At 50.5% G+C, this 19,824-nt stretch overlaps 1 protein-coding gene and 1 long non-coding RNA gene across 4 annotated transcripts; both read right to left on the reverse strand.

Moving 5' to 3' along the window:
* Positions 1–719: 719 nt before the first annotated feature.
* Positions 720–5,585, reverse strand: LOC146433064 (uncharacterized). The gene is made up of 2 exons (XR_014853980.1): positions 3,044–5,585; positions 720–2,421 (listed from the first exon to the last, which is right to left on the reverse strand). It is a non-coding gene; the product is annotated as an uncharacterized LOC146433064 (long non-coding RNA).
* A 4,537-nt stretch (positions 5,586–10,122) lies between these two features.
* SLITRK3 (SLIT and NTRK like family member 3) lies at positions 10,123–16,924 on the reverse strand. Of its 3 annotated transcripts, none has more exons than XM_085068959.1 (2): positions 16,374–16,924; positions 10,123–13,217 (listed from the first exon to the last, which is right to left on the reverse strand). In XM_085068959.1, exon 2 carries the CDS (start codon positions 13,197–13,199, stop codon positions 10,365–10,367), a length of 2,835 nt encoding a protein of 944 aa, XP_084925085.1. In that variant the 5' UTR covers positions 13,200–13,217; positions 16,374–16,924; the 3' UTR covers positions 10,123–10,364. The 3 variants fall into 3 exon arrangements, with proteins under 3 accessions (XP_084925085.1, XP_084925084.1, XP_084925083.1); XM_085068958.1 differs by lacking the exon at positions 16,374–16,924 and adding an exon at positions 14,848–15,255; XM_085068957.1 differs by lacking the exon at positions 16,374–16,924 and adding an exon at positions 14,149–14,841.
* Between the last annotated feature and the right edge of the window lie 2,900 nt (positions 16,925–19,824).

A 19,824-nucleotide genomic window follows, 5' to 3' on the forward strand; every position in this document is an offset into this window, starting at 1 on the left:
TTGAACAGGCAGCTATACATCACAGCAGTTTTGCTGTAACATTTATGCAAAAGAGATTGGGAAGTGCTTTCCCATAAAGTGCTGATTTCCCCCAGATGAAATAATAAGGCAAAGCACAATCCAGAAGCCCAGGAGAACCATTTCACTCGATGTCATATGTTTTGGGTGTTTGTTTTGGTTTCCATGATGATTTCATGTTTGTTTGTCTTCTCCCCTAAAGGAAGCAAAGGATTTAGGACGGAATAATCCATTTTCTCTTTTTTCTAATCCCATCAGAGCTTCCAAATGAAGGCAGAAGGGCAGCAGGACAGCTCCACCCTGCTCCAAGGACCAGGACAGGCTGGGAATGGTCAGGCTGGAGGCACAAGGAGGATTTCTGCAGCACTGGACACAGGCTCTGCCACAGGGAGCCAAAATCCCCGTGACAAATCCACGCTAGCGTGACCTACATTTAGCGGAATATTTGCACAATGCATGTGGCAATTCAGCAATCAGCCACCACTCCAGGCTCACAGCTCAAGGAATGCTGAGGGATCATTACTTTGCAGATTTCCTTTCAAATGCAGTGTGTTATGGTCTGTTATTCCAGGGGCTGAGCTGCTTCTGGCTCCACTCGGGGCCAAATTCCCAGTAAGGATCAGCAACACAAAATCAAAACCAACTCCAACACAGCTTATCCACAGAAAGGTGCTATGGTCATAGAATACATAACTAGAAAATCATTTTTAGGCTGCTTTTATTACAAAATTACATCTTTAATTAATAGTTGCACAACTACAAGATTGCTCTTATGCCGTTGCTGAATGAAACGCTCTGACCTCGTTCAACCCCACCGAAGCCAAGTGCAAAATTCACTCTGATATGAAGGAGAAATTCTTGGAGCTTATCATGAATTAAGGTGTAGAATGTTCTGATGATGAATTGAAATTATTTAAAATCAATTGGAACATAAAAGACACATCCCAAACTAGATGTTCACTGAGCTAAGGTTCTTGATTTACAGCTCAACATCCTGACCCTAAATGGAAATCCATACATCACTGAGGCAACATAATCAGACTTCAGATAACTTACTTTAGAGCAGGAAATTCATCTTTTTTTTCCCTGTTCAAGCCAATAGCTGGGAAATTAACAGCACCCAGACTAATTATCAGTGCAGATGTCTCACCATCAAAACTCTGAGAGCATAACAGAGGTTTCGAATAAACAAACAGTCAACAACCCTTTTCCTTTGCCTATAAAACCAGCCCTGAGTCATTTTGGCCACCACTTTATTTCACAAATGTGGAACAGCTGTGGAGCAACTCACGATTTACTGGAAGTCCTCTGGAAGAGCACAAACCATCCAGGCTTGTGCTCAGCCACGAAGCACCACTCCTTTCTCAACAGAAAAGGAAACTTAAGACATTTGTGCAATACGACATTAATGGAAGCAGCTTTTTTTGGGGGGCGTGGGGGGTGTTACAGAAAAGGACACGCCGCGGAAATGTGATTTCCCATAGTTGCATGACTATTTATATAGAGAAATATAAATTCATATAAATGTATACATTTCTATAGATACACATATTGTACATTGTAGGCATATACATACATACATATATACACAGGGTGTTATATACACATCCAGATTTGTATCTACATATATATAAATATATATATACACAAAAATGCACACACAGCTTGCTTTGGAGAGAGCTAGAGTTATAAATTCTCCCTCCCCCACAGAGCCAAGATGATCTGAGCTGCCTCTGCTCAACACCCCACGGTTGCCACTCCAGCCCGAATTAAATATAATCCTCATTATTCTGCCTCTCTGATGCCTGAGAAACTTGGCAACCTCTCTGGATGACTCGAGATGCAGCAATTCCTCCTGCCTTGCCTCCCCTAACCTATTCTAGGAGATGCAATATGCTGCTAAGATTAAGTGTCCAAAATGCTAATACGTCTGAGAAATGCCTCCACTGACCTACATCGGGAATGTAGGTCGGAAAGGAGCTATTTTTAACCAAAATGCCCATATCTTAATTACAGTCCAAAGCAAGCCACATTCCTGAATCTCCCAGAAGTTTCCAAAGATTGAATTTTACACTTTAACAACATAGCTATAGGTACATACTTAGATATACACACAGTACATACTGCACATTCTCTGCATTTCCATGACACACGAGGCACTCACTCCTGCTTGGAGCTGACAGCAACTAATTTTAGGAGCATCTCCTCCTTATCCCTGCTGCGTACCTGTTAGAGATCCATCTTATCAGGGCTTTGTGCTCTGAAGGCTTGGACAGACTCTGGTTGGCTCAGAGGGGCTGGCAAAGGCCTGTGACACCACCACGGCCAACCTGGCCAGGCTGCCACCAAGCTGAGGGCACTCCAGGCGGGGCACAGGGAAGTCTTGAGGTGCAATACACCACTCTACAGAAAAACCCAACAGAGAGAACCGTGTTTTCAGTTGGTCTCCACTCCAGGCACAATCAGAGGGGTTAGGGTGTGTCCTCAGCCCAAGGAAGGTCTGTGCATGCAGACAGGAAAAAGCAGTGCTGGGAGTGCCAGCGAGCTGCAGGCTGTTGAGAGCTTGGGCCAAATGCAAGAAAAAGTCAGGTTTGTGAGCTGTTTGTTACCTGCTCTAAAACAAGGGTTTTCAACAAGAATTTCATGTAGTTATTGGCTGTCTCTAAGCCAGCAAGAGGCACTTGACTTTCAGGTGCTGTTCTCACTGTCAGCCTTGGCAAAATTCCCTCTTGTCACAGCTTAACCATTGCCATTCCTTCCATCAGCCTTCCTGGCTGTAGTGTCACAGCCCCCCACTGCTAACTGGAGGAATATATATTAAAATATACATCTATATAAATTAGATCCATCTACAGCTCTTACTTTATTGGTTTAAAACTGAAGGGGAAATTAAGCACGGATTGAACAACGACTCTTTGCTTCAATCAGTGCCTTTACCCCTCCTCAGGAGCCCAGAGCTGTGACTTGCCCTTTCTTTGGAGAAAACACTGACATCAACTGGATCTAAAAAAAGATTTTTACTTGCCATATTTCTTTGCTTGCCAATACTATCCACTTTCCAAAGCAGCCAGGTTTTTGGGTCACTGCAAGAAAACATAACAGAAGTGATGCCACAGGAAATTGCTCTCTGATTAAGAATGCATTTAGCCACACATCTATTCCAGCAGGGATTGGGGGATGACTGATCAGACCTGTCCTTGCATGGCAGTTTAACAGTACCAGAGAAACCTGGATGTGTTCCCTAAAAAAGGCAGACAAACTTCACTGGCCAGCATCCATTACGAATGTCTAATTTTTGTAAAGCTCATTTTTCACCAAAATATCTCAAACATGAGTTTTCCAAGGGCTCCCTGTGCACACTGGGCCAGTACCTGCAGTGGTGCAGGATCCCAAGGAATGGATTTCTCAGGGTGCAAAGGATTAGCTGCTCCCATCCAACCCTGAAATCTCACTAATGGGAATTTCTAGCCTCTCCCTTTGAGTCGGAGTGTCTTGGGCACTCTCAGGACACAGCAGAGTGAACACATTTCAGCTCTGAGTGGCAGTTCCTGTGCTCTTTGGAGCACAGCTCCTTCATTCTCCAAAGAAAAGAAGCAAAAAGAATTGAATTTAAAAGTCCTATTAAAAAACATGACTTGATGAGAATTTTCACACTGCATTGTTTCCCTCTCTCTGGTCATACTTGTGATAAAACCAAACAATCACAGAACAAAAGAAAACCTCAAACCATTAATTAACTTTGATTTGCAAAGCCACAGCCTCCAAAGTTCAGTGACAGACTTTGGTTCAAGGGTTATTCAGATAATGGACATTTTATAGAGATATTTATACACACAAAATAACTTAGAGACCAAGTACGAAACCAAAGGTTTACGCAGCTTTCTAGAAAACTCAATTTAGTGCAGTTACTGTTGCGACTGACTTTGTTTTAAACAAGTACAGCCTGGAAAAAAGAGCAACAAATACATTCCTAAAATTCTTTAATGTGTAAAGCAGCTTCTTTCTATGGAAAAGCAAAGTAAAGCTGAGGAAAGCAAGAAAAAAACATAAAAATCCCATAAGCAGTATATTAATGCCAATGTAACACTTGGGGAAAGTCATTAACTCCAGAGAAGATTGTTCCTGTTGGATAAAGACTCCCAAATTTTTCTTCTGCTTTTTTTTTGGGTTGGTTGGGGCTTTTTTAGGGTAACTGTTACAGGAGTCCCTCCTCGGCAATGGTGCCAGGTGCCACCACCAGCAGCAGGGATGGCAGTGCCACCAGAAACAACAGCAGCACAACTGAGGTCTTTTCCATCCCAACAGTGATTTATCACAATTCAGGAATTCCTGCTTGGAATCATTCAAGCCCTACTGCAAAATCTCATCAGCCCAGAGAGCCTCCCTCACTGGCACCGTGCTCCAAGAACAAGCCAAATTTCTGTGCCACATGCCATGGGCAGGATATTCCTCCACAGGCATTTGCTGGAATTCCCAAGTACAGAGAGAGTCAGCCCTTGGCTAGCCTGAAATATCTCTTCAGGATCCATAGAATTTACGAGATATTCTTGAGAGATTTAGAAAATTCTAGTGGAAAAATAAAGACGTTAGGAAGGGTAAATGGACATCAAAGATTCAGAATAGGACATAGGACTTGGCCATGAATATTTTATATTGTGCTCTGCCCTCCGTTAGTATCTGTTCTTTTTAAGGCCACCAACAGCTGAGCATTGCATGTCCACACCTCTTCATAATGCCTAAAAATATCCCCAAACTTCAGATTAACATCCTTAATATTCAAAAATATAAGGATTGATGCAACATCCACCCTACAGAGACCACCCAGCATGAACGAGGGACAGAGCATTCCTACAGCTCTGCTCTTTGAGTCTTTTCCTCTCATTTCCCACAAAAATGATCCATCTGACACCATTGTGAAAACCACCACAATACTGACCAATTTTGCAGAGAAAATGCCACCACAGGGACGTGTTTCCAAATACTTCCACAGTGATCAAAGATAACCTACAAGTGTCACCCCAGCAGCCTCCTGGGGAGCTCTGTGTTTAGCAAAGTCAATGCTTTCATAGAAACCCCCCAAACTGCCCCAAAAACCCAAACAAAAATGAGATAATGACAGAATTTTACATCTGGGAAACCATAAGGATCAAGGAAAAAACATTTTAAAGAAGTTATATGAAACACAGTTGTCACTGCCTGTCAATCATAGAAACACCCTGGGTTGGAAGGGACTTTCACAGTCTTGTTTTCAAAGAAAATGGTAATACTAATAAAGTATTTCCAAATAACGTGCGATTGCCACATTAATAATCTTCTTAGCTAGTTGGTCATCAATGACATTAAGTCTAAACTAATTTGTCTTGATGCAAATGTTCTTATTTTAAAATCAAAGGCCTTAAAGATTGTTCAGTTAATTTATGAGCGAGGTCAATCAGAGAAATTACTACACTGGTGGCAAACCCATTTTCTCTGTGCCATGATTCATTTTATTCTGAAACTGTCCCATGGAGTACTTGTCTCAAAATACTTGAATCCACTTAATACACGTTGTAATTTCTGAGAACAGATTTTGCTCTTCATTCAAGTCTGTTGACTAAAACTGAGCATAATGTGGTGCTGCAACATTGGCTTCCAAGGGAGCAGAATTGGGCCTCCAGTCCATTCCCGCTCAAGGGTTTTTTCCAAGAACATTCCAACGTTTCCACTGGCTCAAACAGACTTCAAACTGGCACAAAGCTACACTTGTCCAATCCACCCAGAAATATTTCAAGAATTGGAAAATAGAGATGTAGTTCCACTCACACCAGAATTAAAAAATAGGAATTTTTATACAAAGAGCTGTTGTGAGCTACATCCTGGGTGGATTTGCATTTCTTCCACGGAGAACAACTGTGTTGTACTGTGTAACTCACATAAATGCACACATACATAAATTCACTGAGAAACTCAGCTACGAGGAAGAGACTGAAAACCAAGCCTTGGAAAAACTCAGAAAATAGGAATATGCAGCACACAGCAACCTGACTTCCAAGTGTCCATAAATCCATGTTGTAAAAGCATATGCCTTTGGAAGAAGGGCAATCCTGGAACAAGTTCACACCAAAGTAGCTGGAGTGCTGCCAGAAGTCAAACCCCATGGTTGAGTAATGCCCTGAGCAATGAACTGCCGCACTAAAGGCCAAATTCTACCCACTTTCCCTCCACGTGAACACTCTGTTAAACCTAAACCCAAACCATCCCATCATCGCAGCTCCTCCACGTGAAGTGGATACTTGAAGCAAGTGGAAGCAGCGCAGAGCTCATGAAGTGCTGCTGGCACACACGAAACGCTGCCTCACGTTTTGGAGAGACCTCTCCCTCCGGGTGCTCTCAAAGTTCACAGAGAGAGCACAAGTTGAATGAAACCATTGAACTCTTGAATGAATTGAAACCATTCATTGTTGAATGGAACATTGCTGTCCTAAAACTGGATTGTCTGTGATGCCACACTCAAAGGTGTTTTGTCTGGAAAGGTCTCTGACAAAATCTGGAGCTGCCACAGCTTAAATCATGTTCACTGAATCTCCTAAGAAATGAGATTCTCACTCTCCAATATCCGTATAACCAGAGCAGCAGGCAACAGGCTTTCCAAAATTCAGATTATTATTCGTACCATTACAGTTAACATATTTCTCTCACTGTTGATACATTCAAAAGATCCATGAAGCCATTTTCAAACAAATCCTCTAACCCAGGGTACAATATGATGGTGACATCAATGACAACATCTAGGGAATACAAAAAGCACCAATAATTGAGCACCAGGATCATCCTTTCCATCTCCCTGTGTGCAGTTGTTGCCTGGGACTGGGACTTACCTGGCCTTGCTGTTCTTTTCCACCTGTAGGAAGAATTTCAATGAGTAAATAAACCAAACACTTGCTGAAGGCTTTTCTACCACAAGCTGATACCAGGTACGACAATGAAATCCGCTAAAAAAATATTTATTTAAAATAGCATCCCTTCAAACAGCTCTAATGCAACTGCAGATAATTTATTTCATTCCTTCCCAGTAGCATTAATGCTACAAAGATACTGCTGATAAAGACAGAATTAGCATTAATACTCCCTATGAAATAGGAAGAACCCAGGCTGAAGCATGCAGAGTCAACCATTGCAGGTCTGAGATGATGAATCCACTTTTGTTTCCTGCAGTGGAAAGGAATGCTGCCACCCACTCAGCCTCAGCTCAACACAATGAAAAAGCAAAATAAAAGTCATCAAAACACCCTTTAGATATCACACTTAGACGCTGTCAACACTTCCAGAGCAAATCATCCCCAAAGCATCTTGGTACACAAGGGAAAGGAAGTTTCCTACGCAAGGAAAGAAAAATAACTCAACGTAAGCCAAAAATTATCTCTTTTAATACAAAATTCCATTCTCATAGAACAAATTTATTTCCACTGAATAAATAGATCTGCTCACTGTCTGCGGGTGAGATTACTGCCTATAGTCAGGATGAAATTCTCTTGCCTTTCTGCAGTTTAATTAAAATATAAACATTATTTGCGACCGGCTTTACTCTATTTGGATACAAGTATGAACACTTGGGGCTTTGAGGACATTGCCAAATGTATACAGCACCACTCTCACTGGGGGTTGTACTTTAACCTGATTTATACAGCTCCACACATCACTTGCATGTACGCTTATCAACGTCATTATTACAATTATGATAAGAAGGATCTGGCCTTTGCACTTGCATGTTGAATACTCTTAGCACATGCATGCTCTTCCACTGTCCATCAAGAACCCAGCAAAACAAACCCAAGAGCAAACCCCAATGGGGCAGAGCTGAAGGCAGCAGTGAGAAAACACAACCTCAACTCAACGGAGGAAATCCCAAAGTGTAGTATTTTTACTGATGGCAGATTTACAGCCGTTCGGAGCTGTCCCTCCATCTCCAGACACACACAGCTGCCACCAAGGCTGGGGACATGACTCTCCGAGACAGATGGACCCAAAAAAGCTCACCATGAGCATCCTGGCTGGAGCTGTAAATAGCGACATTGGGGGGGAAAACCAAGTATTGATGGGTTTATCTCTGTTAAAACACGTTGTGAGGGGTGAAACCGAGCTGCTCCCCAGAGGAAAGGGGGCAGGTGGTGGGGAGGGTGACCTTGGGGATGTCACCCTTCGCCGGGAGGTGACACAGCCCTGTCCCCTCGGGAGAGCTCCGAGCAGCACCTCCGTGGGGCAATAACCTCAATTCACCTCGAGAAACAGCCCTGTTGGCTGTTCAGACAAATTCTACCGATGGACACGTTGGATATTTCCGGATAAACCCGCTCTCTGAGGGATCTCAGCGCTCCCCGCTGAGGCAGCTGCCCTTGGCGGCCCGCCCCGGGATAAGGCGCCCGGGGTACATTCGGCGGGGCGGGCGGGCCCGGCAGCGGGGTCAGCACTGGGATGGCGTCCGGGATGGCATGGAGGGCCGGGTCCGGGATCAGTCCCGGATCAATCCCGGATCAATGCCGGATCAATCCCGGATCGGCTCCAGGATCAGGCCCGGCTCTCCGGCCCGCCGCGCCCTCAGCGCCGGGGCTGTGGCGCCACCTGGCGGCCGCGCGGGGCGCGCTCCCGGCAGGGACCGCGGGGACACCGCGGGGACACCGCGGGGACAGAGACACCAACGGGGACAAGATACCAACCGGGACCTGCCCGCACAGCCAAATCCGATCCGCTTTGCTCTCGCTCCGCTTTCAGCGGCAGCGGGGAGAAGCGCGGGGCGGCCGCTGGGTGCTTTCCCAGCTCGCATTATTGCAAACTGGCAATGCGGTTTCAATCCGCGCTCCGCAGGGCTGTGACCCTCTGACTGCTCACCCACCGCTATCTCCCCTTCCAGCCCTCCCGGCGCCTCCGGGAAACAGCATTCCGGGAGGATGCGCTCCCCATTTTCCCGATATTTTAAACAGTGCGGCAGGGATAGGGATCGCAAATCGGATTTGTGACAGTCTCGGGTGGTATCTTGGCAAGAGACGCTGTACAGGGTTTTTTTCCTCTGTTAACATCACAGTGCATCGAACTGTTATTAATAAAATAGCGTTCAAGGTTATGGGGGGGGAAGGAAATCTCTGTGGGGGAAGCTGAAGTTTCAGGTTCAAGCCTTGTATTCCTATATATATATATATATTTGAGGGTATATATATATATATAGATATCTATATCTGCATTTTTTTTTCAAAACGTTTTATTAGGAAAGCTATACCAGACGCATCACTGTACAATGATTAAACATTACCTTTACAATTTATATTCACTTGAAATTACAGAATAAATATATGCACATTGTTGTACCTTTGTGTGTGTGCGTGTGTGCGTGTATGGGAGCATGAGAGAAAACATTAAAAGTGCTTCCTACAAAGCTGTTAGTGAGAGGTGCCCATCAGCTTTTTTTTTTTTTTCTGCTTTTTTTTTTTATCTTTTTCCTGTATATTTGCATGTCGCTTTTATTAGGAAAGTGCGGATGTCCTCCAAAAAACCATGGCGTCATGATGAAGTGTCACTGAGCATCCCCTAGGTGTGTGCGCCACGTGGTGCCACCCTTCGGGCTGCTCGGCTCCGGGTGGCTTCCCCCAGGCCCCGGGATTCCCCCCGCGACCCCCGGGCCCCGGGGAGGGGTCGGGCCGGCGGAGGGTGCGCGGAGGGTGTGGGTGAGGGTGAGTGTGCGTGCGAGGGAGGGAGAGAGACAAGAGTGAGACATTCGAGCAAGACCCTCCCCTCCCTTCCCTCTTGCAGTTTCCAGGCATGCAGCAAACTGCGCTCGTTTGCTTCTTTGCATTTTTTTTTTTTTCTCTTTTAAATAAATGTACAGGATCTGTGCCATGATGGGCAAGAAGAAAGCAAGCCACAAAATGCCATCTTCCCTCCCCCTCCCCTCCGAGGGAAAATATCGAGGAAGTTTACTGCCAACGGAAAAAAGAAAAAAAAAAAAAAAAAAAAGGGAACAAAAAAAAGAGCCAACGAACAAAACAAACAACAAGAACACAGAAAATAAAAATGAAAATAAAAAAGAGAGAGACACACATAGAATTTACTCAATCAGGATCAATATAAAGATCCTCGATAATAATAATAATATAATAATAATAATATACCTTTAGACATGGCACAGTCAAAGTCTCAGTTTCAGTATAAAAAATAATGATTGATTAACATCTGCTGGCAAAAGTCTGCGAAGGCACTTCGTCGATTACTGATCTGAGAAGGGCCCTGCCCCGCAGCGCGCACATCTGGCGGGGCAGAGCGCACAGCTGTATCCTCTGCTCGAGGGCGGCGGGGCCGGGCGGGCGGCGGGGCGGCGGTCAGAACCGGTACGTGGTCTTCTCCAGGACTTCGAGGTAATCCGGCTTGGTTTGGAGTTTGGCCCTTAACTCGAGGTATTCGCTTGTGGGGGTTTGGTGGTCCGGGAAGCCCTTGCCGGCCGCGAAGAGCAGGGTCTCCTTCAGCCTGGCGTCCTGCTGCAGGTCCGGGTATTGCATGCCGGGGGGGTGGACGTGCAGTTCCTTCAGCTTGGGCACGGTGCCGTACAGGCAGTCCACGAAGCCCACGGCGCAGGGCGGCGGGCGGTCGCGGTCCCGCGGGGCTGCCCCCGCCGCCGCCGCCGCCGCCCCGAGCGCGCCCGCCGCCAGCCCTCCGCCCGCGGGGTGCTGGGGGTGCACGGCCACGATGGTGTTGAGCTGCGAGCTGGACACGGCCAGGCTCCACTCCTGCTCCTTCTCCAGCAAGGTGCGGTAGCTGCTGCCCTGCTCCTGCGCGGCGGCGGGGGCGGCGGGGTGGGAAAAGCCGCGCTCGCCGCCGCCCCGCAGCAGCTCGGCCGCCTCGCCGCCGCCGCCGCCGCCCGCCGCCTCCTCCTCCTCCCGCGGCTTGTAGATGGGGTTGTTGCACATCTGGGTCACCGGGTGCGGGATGTAGTCGTAGACGTGGCCCGCCGGGGGCGCCTTCTCCGGGGACCGCTCCCCGGGGCCCCCCCCGCCGCCGCCGCCCCCGCCGCCGCCGCCGCCCTCGGGGAAGAGCCGCGGGCAGCGCAGCGGCACCGCGCCCAGGTCCGCCGCCTCCGCCCGCGGGCCGCGGAACGGCAGCTTCCGCCGGCGGCGGCGCAGCACGAAGGCGAAGAGCCCGGCGGCCACCAGCACGGCGGAGAAGAAGAGCACGAGGAGGCTGAGGATGAGCACGGAGAGCGGCACGGCCGCGGCCGCGGCGGCCGGAGGCAGCTCGTAGGCGGCCGCGCCGGTGGCGGCGGGAGGCGGCGGGGCGGCGGCGGGGGGCGAGGCGGCGGCGGCGGCGGGGCGCAGGGCGGCGGGGCACAGCGCGGCCAGCTCCAGCGAGCGCAGGTCGCGCCGGGCCAGCGGCTCGGGGCTGGCGCACTGCACCTCGCCCACCACGCTGACGGAGCTGAGCGCCTCCAGCCACTGCTTCAGCGGCACCAGCTCGCAGGTGCAGTCCCAGGGGTTGAGCTTCAGGTCGATCTGCACGATGGCGTGCAGGTGCTCCAGCACCCCGGCCACCGGCAGCGCCAGGAAGTGGTTGTTGCGCAGGTTGAGGCGCGCCAGGGAGGTGCCGGCGAAGGCGTCGGTGGGCAGCGTGCGGAGCAGGTTGTCGTTGAGGAAGAGGAGCTTCAGGTTGGGCATGAGGCTGAAGGCCGCCGGCTGGATTTCCCTGATCAGGTTGTACTCGAAGTACAGGTAATGCAAACTCTGCAGGCCCCGGAACATGCCCGGGGTGAGCCGCTCGATGTCGTTCCCGTTCAGGTACAGGCTCTTGAGGTTCGGCAGGTTGATGAACGCCCCGTCCTGCACGTAGGAGATCCGGTTGTTCCCCAGGTGTAAGAGATCCAAGGAGGAAAAATTCCAGAAATCGGAGCGGTAGATTCTCTGGATCAAATTCCCACTCAGGTACAGCTTCTTGGCGTTCAAGGGCCTGGGGAGGAGCTCGGAGATGTTGTGGAACCCCCGCTCCTTGCAGTTGACCGTCAGGCCCAGGTCGTTGATGTGCAAACTGCAAGAGCAGCCGGTGGGGCAGATGATGGGGATGGGGGGCCGGGTCTGGTAGGCAGCCACGGGCGGCTGGTTGGGCCCGGGGTACAGGCCCCGGGGGGTCGGGGGAGGCCGGGGCGCCCGGGGCTGCTTGGTGGGCTTGGGCTGCTTGTTGGACGTTTTGTACTCAACAGAGGAAGCGGTGAAATGGAAGGAGGACAGCATGGAGGAAGGCTTCGTAGGCCACGCGTTCTCCTTGCTGGAGGACAGCTGAGGGATGCCCAGGCTGGCTTCCACCTCGGAGTCGGACAGCATGGGGCAGAGCTTGCTTCTTTTGATCTCCCGCAGGTCCTTCCCGTGGAAGTGGAAGGGGGTCTCGCAGGTGATGTCCCCCACCAGAGCGGTGTAGGGGATGCGCTCCAGCCAGCTCTTGAGCTGCACGATCTCACACGTACAGTTCCACGGGTTCTCCTCCAGCTGGATCTCCATCAGGCTCCTGCCAATGTGGTCCAACATCCCGCGGTACGAAAGGACTTTTAGGCGGTTCCCGCGCAAGTCCAAGTGGGTTAAGGACACGGACTTAAATAAATTGGTGGGAAGCATGGGGATAAGATTGTCATTTAGGATAAGGACCCTCAATTTACTTAGGTTTCGAAATGCCCCGCTTTCAATCCGCTTAATGACATTGTAATCTGCCTGCAGATATTCCAGACTTTCCAAACCCAGGAAAGTGTCGTTCCTGAAAATGTCCAATTTGTTTTCGTGCAAATACAACCTCTTCAGAACTCGGAGCCCGTTAAAAGCCCCAGTCTGAATGTCCTGCAGTGCATTGTTCCCAAGGTTAATAGATACAGCATTGTTCAAGTGAAGAAAACTGTTGGTGTACAATTTCCTCATGGAATTCCTCTGCAGATAAAGTTTAAAAGGTCTCGACCACGACTCTGTTATCTGACTAATATTTATAAATCCCTTGTTGTCACAATGTATATGGAAAAGGCTCTCCTTCACTTCACAGTAACATGGATCAAAGCAGGGCTCATCCAGTTCCTCCGAGTCCTCTATCAAGGGAATAGGTGTAGTCCATGCTAGAGCAATTGTGCTTAGAAGAATTATCCACAACATCCTTCCTTTATGAAGCGTCTCTGCCGCGGAAGGTTTCATCATTTGTTGATGTTTACAAAACTGCAACGGGAAGAGAAACGCAGATTTCAGTATTTCTGCCCTGCCCCTCTCCTCCTCCTAAGCCCCTACCTGCTGGACTCATGTCGGGCTGCTGGAAAGTTCAGCAGTTGTTGGGCAGACGTTCCCAACCAACTCCAGGGGTGTCGGCTGGGCGAGCCTTGCCCTGATTTATACTTAAGAGATGTTAGACGGCTCCATCACGCGATAGCAGCCTGCCTTCCTCCCCTCCCCGTGGTAAATGCCACCTATAAAGAGGACAGCACATGCAGCCCCACACAGCACCACGAGCACACCGAACGTGTTGCGTCTCTCCGCGTTTCCCAGGCTTCGGAGCTGCCCGGATCTCATCCCCGTGTGCAATTTTTGCCCAGGAGCCATCACAGCCCGCCTCGACTCCAGGGGGTGAAACACACCGAGTGGGCAGATCTCACCGGTGTCGCACCACATCCTTCATCCATGCAAACTCCCAAAGTTATTGAACCTCCACCCTCGGATCTGCCTCCCTCCCGGCTCGATACATTCCACACGCGAGTTCCGAGGAATGTGCGAGGTTTGCTGATGTCCCTGGCAGAACGGTTCCCCTCAGAAATCCCCACAGTATCTCTAACGGAGTAAATGGTTAACGACCCTGATTGGGAAGGAAATCTTCCCCTTGCAAATGCGCCGGTGAATTAATGCAACTGGTATATTATCAGATAAATACACAGCACATATTAGTCATTTTAGCTGATTAAAGCATTTAGAGATGATTAATCTTTCTAAAGCACATGCCCATGCGATCAGCAGATCTAAAGGGAAGTGACAGCTGAAGAGGCACCTAGGATTGAAACGCTCAGCCTGCCTTGGATTAGGGCATTTTGTGCCCCCAGGACCAAGCAGGAGACCCGGTTAAAAAGCTGAGAGTGGAAGAAAAAAATACCTTGACACTTACCAGCCGATAAATTCTCTATCCTACTATACACGATTCCGAATGAAGACACCATTCTTCTCCAATCAGATGAAAATAATACTGCCCTAATGAGATGCAGCTCCTTCAACATATGGTTTCACCCTTCCTTTCACCAGATATTTTAAATGTATGGGCACAGAGGAACGCTAAGGATGGGAATAATACCGGCGGTGATGCAGCCTTCCTTGAATCCCTGAAATGCCCATTAGAATGATTCGGAGCGATCATTGCTTTTAGTCTCAATCTCCCAATAAAAAGGTCCTTTTTGCCTTCCTCGTGTAAGAACTAGAAAAAATTGCCCCCCATCCGCAAACTTAAGAGCAGAAAGATGCATTTAGGGGAGAGAAATGCCAGAGGAACAGAAATCCTTAGGATCAACTTGCAAATGAAACCCTCCCCTGTGGGAAAGAGGAGATGGTTGAAAGCACGAAAAGAGAAATACCCTCTGCAATTAAAACCAGCATCTAATTGGGGAGAAAGGAGAGAGATGAGAGCTATATTGCAGTATCAATCTCTCCGTCTCCTTTGCAATATATTAGCCACTTAAGTTCTTTCTCTTCTGCAAGGGCTGTAATAAAAATAAAAAAATAAATAAAGAGGATTATTGTATCTTCTTTTTGGAAGAGGGGGGTGTCTTTGACCCTAGGCGGAAACAAAAGGATCCAGAAAGGTTGTACTTACCGGTTTGCAGGAGAGATTTTAGCACATCGTTACCAAAAAAAAAAAAATTAAAAAAATAAGGCAAAAGAAAGGAAGGGAGGGAAAAAAAAAAGCTCGAGTTTAAAGATTGCTGGTTTCTCTCTGCCTCTCCCTCTCTGTGGCTCTCTCTCCCTCTCTCTCTACTCCTGCTGAAGCTGAGGCAAAAGGAAAAAAAAAAAAAAAAGGAGAGGGAAAAAAAAAAAAAAAAAGAAGCAAGCCTGAAACGTGCTGGGAATGCAATGAGCCCCTCAATGATCTTCTTTAGGATGCAGAGCTGCTGTTTGGCACACTCAATGGAGGAGGGAGGAGAGGGGCTGCTGCAGGCTCCAGCGCCGCCGCCGCCTTCTCCGGGCAGCGGCAGCGCGGAGCGGGCGCTGGGGCGCGGCGGCGGAGCGCGGGTGCGCGGCGTGCGCGGGTGTGCGCGGGTGTGCGCGGGTGCGGGGCGGGTGCGGGGCTCTGTGTGTGTGTGTGTGTGCGCGCTGTGTGCGCCGCTCCTGCCCTGGATCAGGCTGCTGCACGTCATGAAAATGAGCTTCAAGAAGGGGAACAAACGAAGGGGGCGCGCTCGGCTCCAGGTCGGGGGCGCGCATTTGGGAAGCCCTGACTACACAGTTTTTTTTCCCTTGCCTTTTTTTTTTTTTCCTATCTTTTTTTTTTTTTTTAAGAGGGAAGGAGGGGGCTGGTTGGAGGAGAGGAAGGGAAGTGGGAAACGAGCAGATGGGGGAGGAAAAATCCTGAGAAGAATCAGAGAGGAAAAAGCCGCCGGGATGGGGAAGAATTTGCACACCCCCCCTCCCCTTTCCTAAAAAAAAAAAAAAAAAAAAAGAAAAAAAAGAAAAAAAGAAAAGGAGGGGGAAAGGGAACAAAAAGCCCAAGTCTGGAGGAAATCAAAGCTGCTGTGACTGCGAGTGCCAGCCGAGGGCTGCGGCGGGGAGCAGCCCGGGGGTCCCGCTCCGGTCGCCGCGCTCCCCCGCCGCCAGCGCCTCCTCCGCCCGGTGCGCTGCCCGCCCGTCCCGGGGCCGTGCCGCCCCCGCCCGCAGCCTCGCCAGGAGCCCGCAGCTTCCCGCCGAGCCAAAATCCTCGGTGACACGCCCGGCGCCTCCCGCATCCTCCCGGTGCGCGCCCGCCCCGGGAGCCGCCGCAGGTAACGGGGCTGCGCGGGGCGCGGAGGATCCGCGGAGCGGCGCGCAGCGGGAGGACTGCGCGGGTTCGCCCGCGGGGGAAAGTTGGAGGGTGAGAAGCGCCGGGGGGGTCGGGAGGGACGGGCTGCGGGCAGGGCAGGACAGGAGGTGAGCCCCGCGCTGCCCCGCGCATCCCGCTGTCCGCACCCGCGCACAGCCCTGCGCATCGCTGCGCGCACAGACCGGGCACGGCGCACAGCCCATCCCCGCGCTCACATCCGCGCCTATCTCCGCGTAACTCCCGGGGCATCCCGCACCCCGCGCTCCGCGCTGAGCCCCAATTCCCCTCCCGCACCCCGCGGAGGCTCGGCCGGGAGGACACTTAACTGGAACCGCGGCTGGCTAGCGGAAAGTTGAGCGGCAGAGCTGCGGGCGCGGGCGGGAGGTCCCGGGGGGCCCGCGGGGTCCCGGCGCCGCTCTGCGCGGGCAGGAGCGCAGCCTCCGCGCCCGCGGACACGCACCATCTTCCCGCGGCTCCCCAGCTCTCCTCCGCCGGTGCAATATGGACGCACCGCTCCCTCCTAATTAAATTGCTGCATCATTCATTTTCTGACGCGGGAGCGACATGGGGTACGGGCAGGCTCCGCGCTCCGACACCCCCCGTTCCGAATGGAGGGGAGGCGGAGAAAAAGGGCCGAAGGGGCGATCACAACACTCTGTTCTCGCAACAAGCTCGCACAGCGGCTTCGGCAGCAACTCGGCAAAGCGACCTGTGGGAGCGAACCCCGCTGGGGCTGGGGGCAGCCCCCCTTCCCCAGGGATGCTGCCCGAGGGGCAGGGGCGGAGCGCACAGCGGGGCAGCCCTGACCTTGCAACTTTCTCAAATGCCACCGAATATCTCTCGTTAGCCTTGCCGGGTTGTGCGGAGGGGCTGGAAGAGGGGAGGGATGGGGGGCGCTGGGGAGGGATGGACTGCAGACCGAGGAGCGCTGCGGGGATGGACGGACATCCCGCCGGGTCCCCCCGCAGGCAGGGCCGGCTCCGGGACACTCCAGTGTCCCCTGCCCGGTTGTGACACGGGGCAACCCCGCGAGATGCCCCGGGGAAGGAGGAGGAGGATCAGCCCGCACCTCCCTCTCCATCCTTCATGCCCCGCAGTTTCCCGGAGGGGTGAGGACACTCAAATGGACACAGAAACGCGGCTCTCCCAGGCTTTGTGCAGGTCGTGTCCCCTTGTCCCCTCAGCCAGGAGGCAGAAGTCACCGCGGGCCATCGCTGCCCTGCATCTCCCTCCAGCCACAGCAGCTCCTGGCCCTTCTGTCTGTGCTCCACACGCCCTGCTGGGGACAGGACCGCTGTGAGTGTGACTGGCAGCAGCTCCAGCCAAGGGTATGGCTGATGTAACCAAGATCAGGACGTCACTCGGTTATTAATGATAATTATTATTATTGGCAAGCGAGCTGTTTCCTTGCCAGAGCCCATCCTGGAGCTGTGGGGATGCGTGGCAGCGGTGGGAGCTGGCAGGTGCCCTTCGGCTGCCTCTTCCAAGCCTCAGTTTTCATCACTAAAATGCTCCTTGTTCCCCTGGCAGCCTTGTGGGAAAAAGGCAGAGAGACCCAACTTGGAGAAAGATACTTGGGCAATTATTGTACCTTGCAGAAATATCCTTAAATCGTTCAGTTTCCCCCGGAGGAGAGCATTCCCCCCTCTGCAGTCGCTGCTCAGCAGGCTCTGAACGCTCCAGGCAGCCTGCAGTGTGAACCAAAGCCATCCTTTCCCTCCCCTTCCCAGCAGAAGAGGCGATGGTGGAGAGAAAAGAGGGAGTTTTCTCCCAAAACTCGCCCTGCCTGTCCAGAAGGAAATATTCCGAGCTTTAATAATCTCTCTGCCTCCATCAACCTATGGCAAGGGCAAAAGCAATAAATAGTGCAAGGGCAAGGGAAGCTCTCTTGTAATTACTACAGATGGGAGCTGCTCCCTGGCTCGCTGTGTTTTGGTGGAGTAGGGAGTGTTGGGAGGTGCTGGATCTGAGCGTTCAGAGGGTTTGGACACTGCTCCAGCTGCATTTCTGCCCAAAGCCCTGTCCCCCCAGCTCCCCGGGGCTGGGATGGGCTCCAGCGGGCAGCTCTGGGGGCAGCAGGACATGCGGGAAGCCGAGGGTGGAGGGGAGCAGGGAGGCACGGGGATGTGCTGCTGGTTAATCCCTGACGCAAACCCCACACACACTGGTGGGAGAGCTGCCAGCCGGCTGCTCCAGGGAGAGATGCTCCAGGGGCAGGGCAAGGCCCGGGCTGGGAGGGAACATCCCATGGCTCCCCCTGCCTTGGGGAAGGAAATTCCCTGCCTTTCCTCAGTGGAAATCCTGGAATTTTGGGAAGGCTGGAGCGCTGGGCTGTGCAGAACACAGTGCTGAGCTCTCCAGCACGGAGTGGTCCAGGCTGGAGCTGCAAGAGGCAGGCGTCTGATCACACCATTAGTGTGGGCTCAAAGCTCAGCTTAAAATTCCTTCCCTGCTCATCAGACCCTTCTGCTTGTCCCCCTGACATTTCTGCTTGCCTGGTGTCTTCATGTTCAGTATTGAGGTTCCCCTCCCCCTTTTATTTTTAGGGAACCTTTCAAATATTCTTGGGTTTCTATATTATAAATTATTCAAGAAGAAGAAATTTTACTGTTTTTGAAAATGTTGATAGAGGGAAATTCTGAGAGTCTTCTCTGTGCAGCAGTTAGTGAAGCAGTTTATGAGGCTTCACTTTTCTTATTCCCTCTCTGTTCCTTAATTAATTTCTCAAACATGGACTGAGAGTATTTATGAGAAACATAATCATCAGCTGGAATATACCTGTGGTCCTTCTTAGGAAGAGACTGATTTTGTTCAGCCTATGTCCCACTGTCCCAGTGGTGTTTTAGGGACCACGACCTCTCTTGCTGCAGTCTCAACAGCTCAGCCTCACTTCAAGGGTCCCCAGACTGGATGCAGGGGTTGTTCTGTCCCCATCCAGCCACCATAGAGCTTTCCCTGACTGCTGGGGGTTCCTGTCCCAAAGTCTGAGGTCCCTTCACGCCGTTCTGGCAGCTCTGCTGAAGCCTGGATCCTTTTTTCCATACACTGCTGGCATTTGACACGCCATATATAAAGTACAGGCACAGATTATTTCAGCTGCATGAGCACTGGGGAATGCATGGGAAATGGAGGAAGTGTAAGGATTTGAAACTGGGCTTTTCCAGCTGGAATCCTTCAGCCTGGAGAAGCTTATATCAAACTGGTGCTCCTGGCTACAATTTTTCTTAGTCACCTCATTATCAGTTATTTATTAAGCTATGGAATAGCTGTTGATTTGGTTTTTTTGTCAGGATAGTTGTACTCTTTCCAGATGAGGTTAGGAAATAACAATGTACCAAATTATATTAACATGGATTATTTCTAATCTAAAAGTGTCCTCAGGTACTTGAAACTCAATGGGACACTGCAGCTGTGCAGAAAGCCCAGCCATGCCCTCAGCAGTAAGTTATTTGTAATTGGTTTACACTCGTGGGTTTGGTTTTTTTTTCCAGCAGGCAAATTTTGCCCAGCATTTGATGATATGTGTAAATATTAAAAGGAAAGGAGGGAAGAACTCACAGACAGCATTAAAACAGAACAGCAAATACCAGCAAATTGCGAGTGCAGCATTTTTAATGGGTAGTTATTAAAAATAAAAGAGAAAAGTAGGCAAAATAAACGGGAGGTTTTATTGGACAGAATTGACAGTTCTGTCATCCTCAGTGATTCCTGACATTTCAAGATCAGTTTTTTATCTAATGTTTCAACAGCCTTGGCTATTTCCTCCCAGTGAACCAA

Source organism: Lichenostomus cassidix, chromosome 9, assembly GCF_008360975.1.
Source record: "Lichenostomus cassidix isolate B80296 chromosome 9, HeHo_3.0, whole genome shotgun sequence".
Classification (NCBI taxonomy): Eukaryota; Metazoa; Chordata; class Aves; order Passeriformes; family Meliphagidae; genus Lichenostomus; species Lichenostomus cassidix.

Coding starts and splice junctions, on each gene's coding strand:
- SLITRK3 (XM_085068959.1), bottom strand. CDS start 13,199: ATGATGAAACCTTCCGCGGCAGAGACGCTTCATAAAGGAAGGATGTTG.